Raw genomic sequence first — 6,000 nt, forward strand, 5'->3', positions numbered from 1 at the left:
TCAGTTTTTTAATTGGCATTTTTACAATATTCTTCTGGCATTTCTTTTCTTACATGTTCTTTTTACTATTCTTTAGCCTTAAAAGCAGATGAAAGCCAAGTGATTATTCACTGTACAACCACAGTGCATATCTATAGAGCAAGGGAGAGTTTGCAGACAGAAGAAATCTTTCATCTGTTCTGAACCACTTGGCATTAAAACAAGGCTTTTAACATAGATCTAGGCCTGTTAATAATGCAATATGTAAGTAAAAAAAATTCACAAGCATAATGGCAACTGTTAAAACTAGGGCTTTATCTTGCAGAAGTTGTAATCCTAGCTACATAATCTAGTCCTTATTAGGATGTGAACTTTAAATCATAGCAGGTTAAGTGGAAAAGTTGCACTTTTCTCTGGACTGAGAAAAGTGCTTGGCTCAGACATGGTTCACTGAAGCAAGCACAAGTTGGGCAGCAGAGTGTGGACCCAAGTGGACAATCCTGGGAGGTGATGGCATGCCATCAGAACATCTGTACTGCAGCTTGAAGTTGGCTGCAGGCTGTTCCATGATATGTGAGCTCTAGTATACCTGATATGTGTACAAATAGCTGTACTAGCTGCGGGTGTGATTCATCTCACCTAAATGATGTATTTGAAAATTAAGCACCTAAGACCAGTAAGATTAATCATTCTCTAGAAGTTTTTATTATTATTGGCTGGCACATAAGGTGACTTAAATAAATAACTTTTATATGTCTAAGTTCGGTGAGATGAACATCTTGGCTATACAAACCTGGGACTGTGGTACATGCTCAGGTGGCAGATGCATATTGATGCCTCTGGGGCACTTGTTTCTTGCTAAATAAATTAAAATAAGTGCTGATACATACTTGTACCTGCTGAGCTGCTGACATCGTACCTCCCTTAGTTTTATAGACACAGCTCATAGGGCAGCTTGAACCATAAAAACTAGCAGTGTAAAACCAGTAACACCAGGTTATGAAACAATAACCTGTGAAATTCAGTTGCAATATACACGAGGTTTTTTCAAGGAATAACCTTGCATAAGAGTTCATACTTATGCTGCAGCTCTTGGTAGTGAGACAAACATGAAGTGAAAGTGATTACAAACACACTGTTATCATTTTCCAGAGTCCAACATACAAATCAATAAATAGTGCATAGGAAATAGGTTTTTTAAAATTATCACTTGGTCATTTCAACTGTTGTTACAGAAGAGCAATGCACTTCATAGCAAAGAGTCCAATACTACTTGTGGGGTGATAATATAAAGAGCAAAGTGAAAAATGAAGCCAGTAGAATAAAAGAATGAGCTAATGTAAATGTGGACATGATAGCACCCCTTAAAACCTGAATTTCATGGAAGAAATTCAATTTTTACAATGAAAATTAATTACTTGCCCAACCCCATACTGGTCAGAGTGTTCAGCCAGTCTTGAGCAGCTCTATCTTGATTCAATTGCAAATACAGACAGGTTTAAGGACATATCTATAAGGAAGAAATGGCAAAGGATAGGTAACTTAACTCAAAGGAATTAAAAATACCAAAAGAAAACAGTTTCGGGGACTCATTTTCCTTTTTTTTTTTCTTTGCTAAATGGCTGGACTTTATCTGGACCCAAATTAGAGTCAGAAACAAAGTCTCCTGTGTGCCAGAGCCTCTTTAAGGGGAACTAAAGCCATTTTAGATCTACTGCGTTTTCTTTGGGCTATTCTGAACCATCATTTTACTTGGGGACAGTTTGCCTTTGCATGAGACTACCAGGAAGAGTGACTGGCAGCCTGGTACAGGCAGGAAAGAAGACCTATCACTTTTTACTGTTTGTGTTCTGGACTAGTTTTGGGTTGTTTATTATGAGCTCTCATAATTCCATGGTCAGAATTTTAAAACTTGCATAGAATTTCATAGACTTAAGATAGTTCCTGAGATAAAGATTGAAAATTATTGATTTTCCAAATGAACTGCCATTCCTGCGATGAACTTGCTGTAGCTGTTCTTTGCACCCGTACAAACATGCATATAATTAACTTTGTACAGGTCTGATAATATCAAATAATTGAGACTACTATGATTATGTGGTAAGAAGAGGAGAGTTGGGAGAGTCGACTTCTGAATAATAAGCAATTCTACTATAATCCGTATCCCGTTGCTTTCCACACTATCAGTACAGGAGATAGGAAAGGAAATGCTTTTCATTCAGTTAATGCTACTGGAGACTTACTAATGCAAGGACTTCCTATTACTCATTAATTTAATCTTGAATTTTCCTGCTTATCGTCTAATACAATTTCTGTCTTCTCTGCTTTCGTATTTCAGTCCACTCAGTCATCACATCTTATTTTAAAATTTTACTGTGCATTTTTTTGAGTTTAAACATTGAAGACAAGAATTAGCTGGTACTGAAAGCAATGGTTCCCCATTTGGGGTTTCTGTGTGTTTTCATTATGTTATGTAACATGAAGCTTCCTTATGAGTTGTTGCAAGAGAACAAAAACATAGCTTTCTGTTCTTAACCTTCTCATTCTGAGGATGTATGCTAACACCTTTTATGAACCTTAAACCACTGTTATTAAGTGGGAAATGAGAATATAGCTTAGTGTCATACAAGCTTAGATGACACAGACTGGAAAAATGAATCAACAGAAAGCACTGCATAACAAGGATTCAGTCTATGGGACTTCCCTGTGGGAAGTCTATGGCCTTCATCTGTTTTGTTTTGGTTTTATTTGAAGAAATTACTTGGATATTCTCAAAATATGCCTGAGTGATATCAATCCTTTAGATTGCCACAAAAAGTATAAAATATAATTTCTCCTTTCCTTTCAGCTGCAGAATCTCCACAAAGCAAAGGCTCTGTGCTCAGCAATTCAAGAAAGCCTTGGCCAATAAGCCTGGCATCAGCTTTGGGTGAAGTAATAGAAAAGTAGATCGGGAGATCAACAGCTAAAGACCAATATACAGAAAGTGATCAAGGTGATCTACAGAAAAGTGAGTTTAACAAATAGTCTGAAATTCATTATTTGACCAGAGTACCAATTTGCATTTTATGGTATAGCACAGCAACATGGCATCAGTATTCTTTAAAGATATTGAAAAGATGAAAAATCTGGAAAAGAATCACTAATATTATATTGAGGTCTGAAGGAAAGTGCTGCAGTAGGATGCAGAGAGTTCAGTTTGCTTTAATTAACAGGAGAAAAAAAATAGAGTAGTAGTCCAGGTACAAAGACCCCTACTACGAGACAATACCAACTATTACTCTGAATTAGTGAAAATATTCCAAGAACTGCTGAATGGAAGGAAGCTGAAGCCACACAAAGTCATATAAGAGCCTTAAATTTTAACAGTGTGAACAGTTAACATTCGAAACAAACATGATGGATTCTCCATCTTTTTGTGTCTGAAGATTAAAACTTGACACCTTACCACGAGTTATACTTTAGAGCAAAATTTTGGGGCTCAATATAGTGATAAATATCTGTAACATAAATGATCTGTAACATAAAGGACGTGGAAGTAGAAAATCTCAAGGTCTCTTCTGTCACATGAGATAACATGAGATAATCTCACATGCTGGGTTATTTAGTGATCCTGGTTTGTGACCAAGGACCACTCAGCAAGTAGGATTTTGTGATGTAATGGGGGGTTGTGACATCAACAGTTTGCTACAGCATTTTCCAGCTTGAGATGCTAAACTGTTATTATGTAGTTACATTATTATGTAATGCTTGGTATACCTGTCATACAGCTTCATGTCGTATGAACTCATGTGGGAGTTTAAGATTTAAGGAGCAAAGCAAGGCTTGGACATGGCTGTAAGAAAAGCTCTCCCTCTTACCTTGTCCCTTGTTAATAAAGGATGTCTGAAAAGAAGGCCTCTGTTAAGGAGGGTTGCTCTGCTCTTCAATCACTGGATTTCAAGAATGCATTGGAGCAGTTCCAGAAACTAGTTGAAAAAATGATAATTCAGAAGACAAAGGAGAGATCAGGCTTATACACTGAAGATGATGGTAAGAGATATTCTTTCTGATGGAAAACTGTAATTTTCATATGGAGAGAATATGTTGTAGAGAGAAAACTGTAAGAAAGATCTCAAATTAATGTTCTAACTGTAACTGTGTGATTTTTACAGGAAATAGGTAGATTGCACTATGAGAGTGCTTTTCTAATCCTGTTAGGACTTCTGGCAAAATTATAAGGCTATGGTGATCGCTCCCAAAATATAATTGGTGGAGTTAGAACATATAGCATGATGCGATGTTTCTGTAAAAGCACAAACATGATGAATTATGTAAACCCAGTTGCTAAATGTAAATAATGGGGGCAAAGTTTTGCTTTTCTCACTGCAAATGGCTACTGCTGCATGAAAGGATAAAGTTTATCGCTCCATTCACATTCAGAGAAACAAATCGGAATCATGGTTTGAAAGTAAGGGAAGAAGGAAGAGGTGAGAAGTTTTTACCTATTCTTTTATCTTTTTCCTATCATGCATTGCAAGCTAGGTAGTTTTTAAAAGACCAAACATTGACTGATTTTTTTTTTCCAATGCTTTAGTGAATACAGTGTGAGGATCTCGAACTTGTGTGCTATTGATATTGAGAGGAGAAATAAAACCAGAGGTAGGGTGGATAAGGAAGGAATCTGTAGCCTGCCAGTTTTAAACTGTGGATATTGTTCCTCCCATACAGATGAGATAGACTATGATAAGTTCTATAAAACCACACGAGCACTTTTTGGTTCAGCAGTTAAGGACCATAATATTCAGGCTTTTTTCAGGAAGACTATCAACAACCTTGACATGCCAGACTGGTTAGAGGTAAGGATTTCTGAAATTTTATTAAATATAAAAAACCTAATTAAAATCTTCAATGGTAACAGTATTTATCTGTTGATTATGTGTTGTTCATGAGCTCCATGGCATAAAGAGGCACACTCATGTTGTTATTTACCCTAGCTGCCCAAAGCCTGGGTGTGTCCAGGTCTTCTAAAGTACTTCTGTGATATGCATTGTCCTCAGGCTTCCTGACAAAATGCAAAATCCCTTATGACTACAGTATGTGATTTGTATTCTGAGGATAAGTCCATCTTTAGCTAAACCATCAGAAATGCTTCATCTCTTCTCTTTCCTCTTTTTTCTCTTACCTTTGCTTCCTCTTCTTTCTCTTCACCTATTTACAGGCATCAATCCAGCCTTCACTTTAAATATGAAGCATTAGAGGTATGGCTGCATTTTAATAGAGAGTTTTTTAATCAGAGTATTATGTATGCATTATTTAATTCTGTAGATGAGTGAGAACCATGTAGTCATTTTTTTCTGTCTCTAATGGTGGTAAATAGAAAATTTTTGTAAAAAGCATGTAAGAATGAGGTAACTATGAAACAATAGATTTGGTTTACTCTCCTTGCTTCTGGCTGCACATAGCTTAAGGATTTTCTCTGCCAGAGTTGCAACTGCAGTCCATGTTTAATATCGCTTCATGGATTTTTAATCTACCCATTTGTAAGTTACTTCTGCATCCACCTAAAAAGGATATACAGTTTTTAATTTTGTGAAAAAGAGCTTTGTCTTGCTTTTTTTTTAAACATGGTGTTCTTTTGTATTTGCATGTTATGCAAAATGAACACTTGTTCTAGAAATGTGCCTTTTATTAAGATATTTCCCATGGATAGTGTTTCAAGCAACTGTTCTATAAAAATGACTGATTCTTAGATTGTTAGAGCCAATCTGTATCAAAAGCATCCATCATCCTATATTACTACAAGATTTTGTTTGTTTGTTTTTGACCTGAAGACACAATTGTGTAGATGGGACATAACTTCCAGCAGGCAGTGACTTTCCTATGATAGCACAGGTGGCATTTCATACATGGCAAGTACTTACTGAATTTAAAGCCTTATAGCAAGGTATTGACAAGTGAAGTAGGGTGAACAATAAATTCATCAGCATATTTATATTTTACATTACTCTGGAACATCACAGTAGTATTTGAACTTTGAAG

At 36.2% G+C, this 6,000-nt stretch overlaps 1 protein-coding gene across 2 annotated transcripts in view; it reads left to right on the plus strand.

The window, feature by feature from the left end:
- The window catches only part of WDR64 (WD repeat domain 64), a 73,771-nt gene that overhangs the window by 3,730 nt on the left and 64,041 nt on the right, over nucleotides 1–6,000 (plus strand). For both annotated transcript variants that reach the window (XR_003530022.1, XM_027657398.1), the window contains exons 2-4: nucleotides 2,834–2,989; nucleotides 3,860–4,011; nucleotides 4,690–4,817. Coding sequence is in view for 1 of the 2 variants with exons in the window: in XM_027657398.1 (XP_027513199.1) it covers nucleotides 3,861–4,011; nucleotides 4,690–4,817 (279 nt within the window). In the remaining variant the exon portion in view is untranslated. The remainder of the gene's footprint in view (nucleotides 1–2,833; nucleotides 2,990–3,859; nucleotides 4,012–4,689; nucleotides 4,818–6,000) is intronic.

This window comes from Corapipo altera, unplaced genomic scaffold (assembly GCF_003945725.1).
Source record: "Corapipo altera isolate COAL_440 unplaced genomic scaffold, ASM394572v1 2c, whole genome shotgun sequence".
In the NCBI taxonomy this organism is placed as follows: domain Eukaryota; kingdom Metazoa; phylum Chordata; class Aves; order Passeriformes; family Pipridae; genus Corapipo; species Corapipo altera.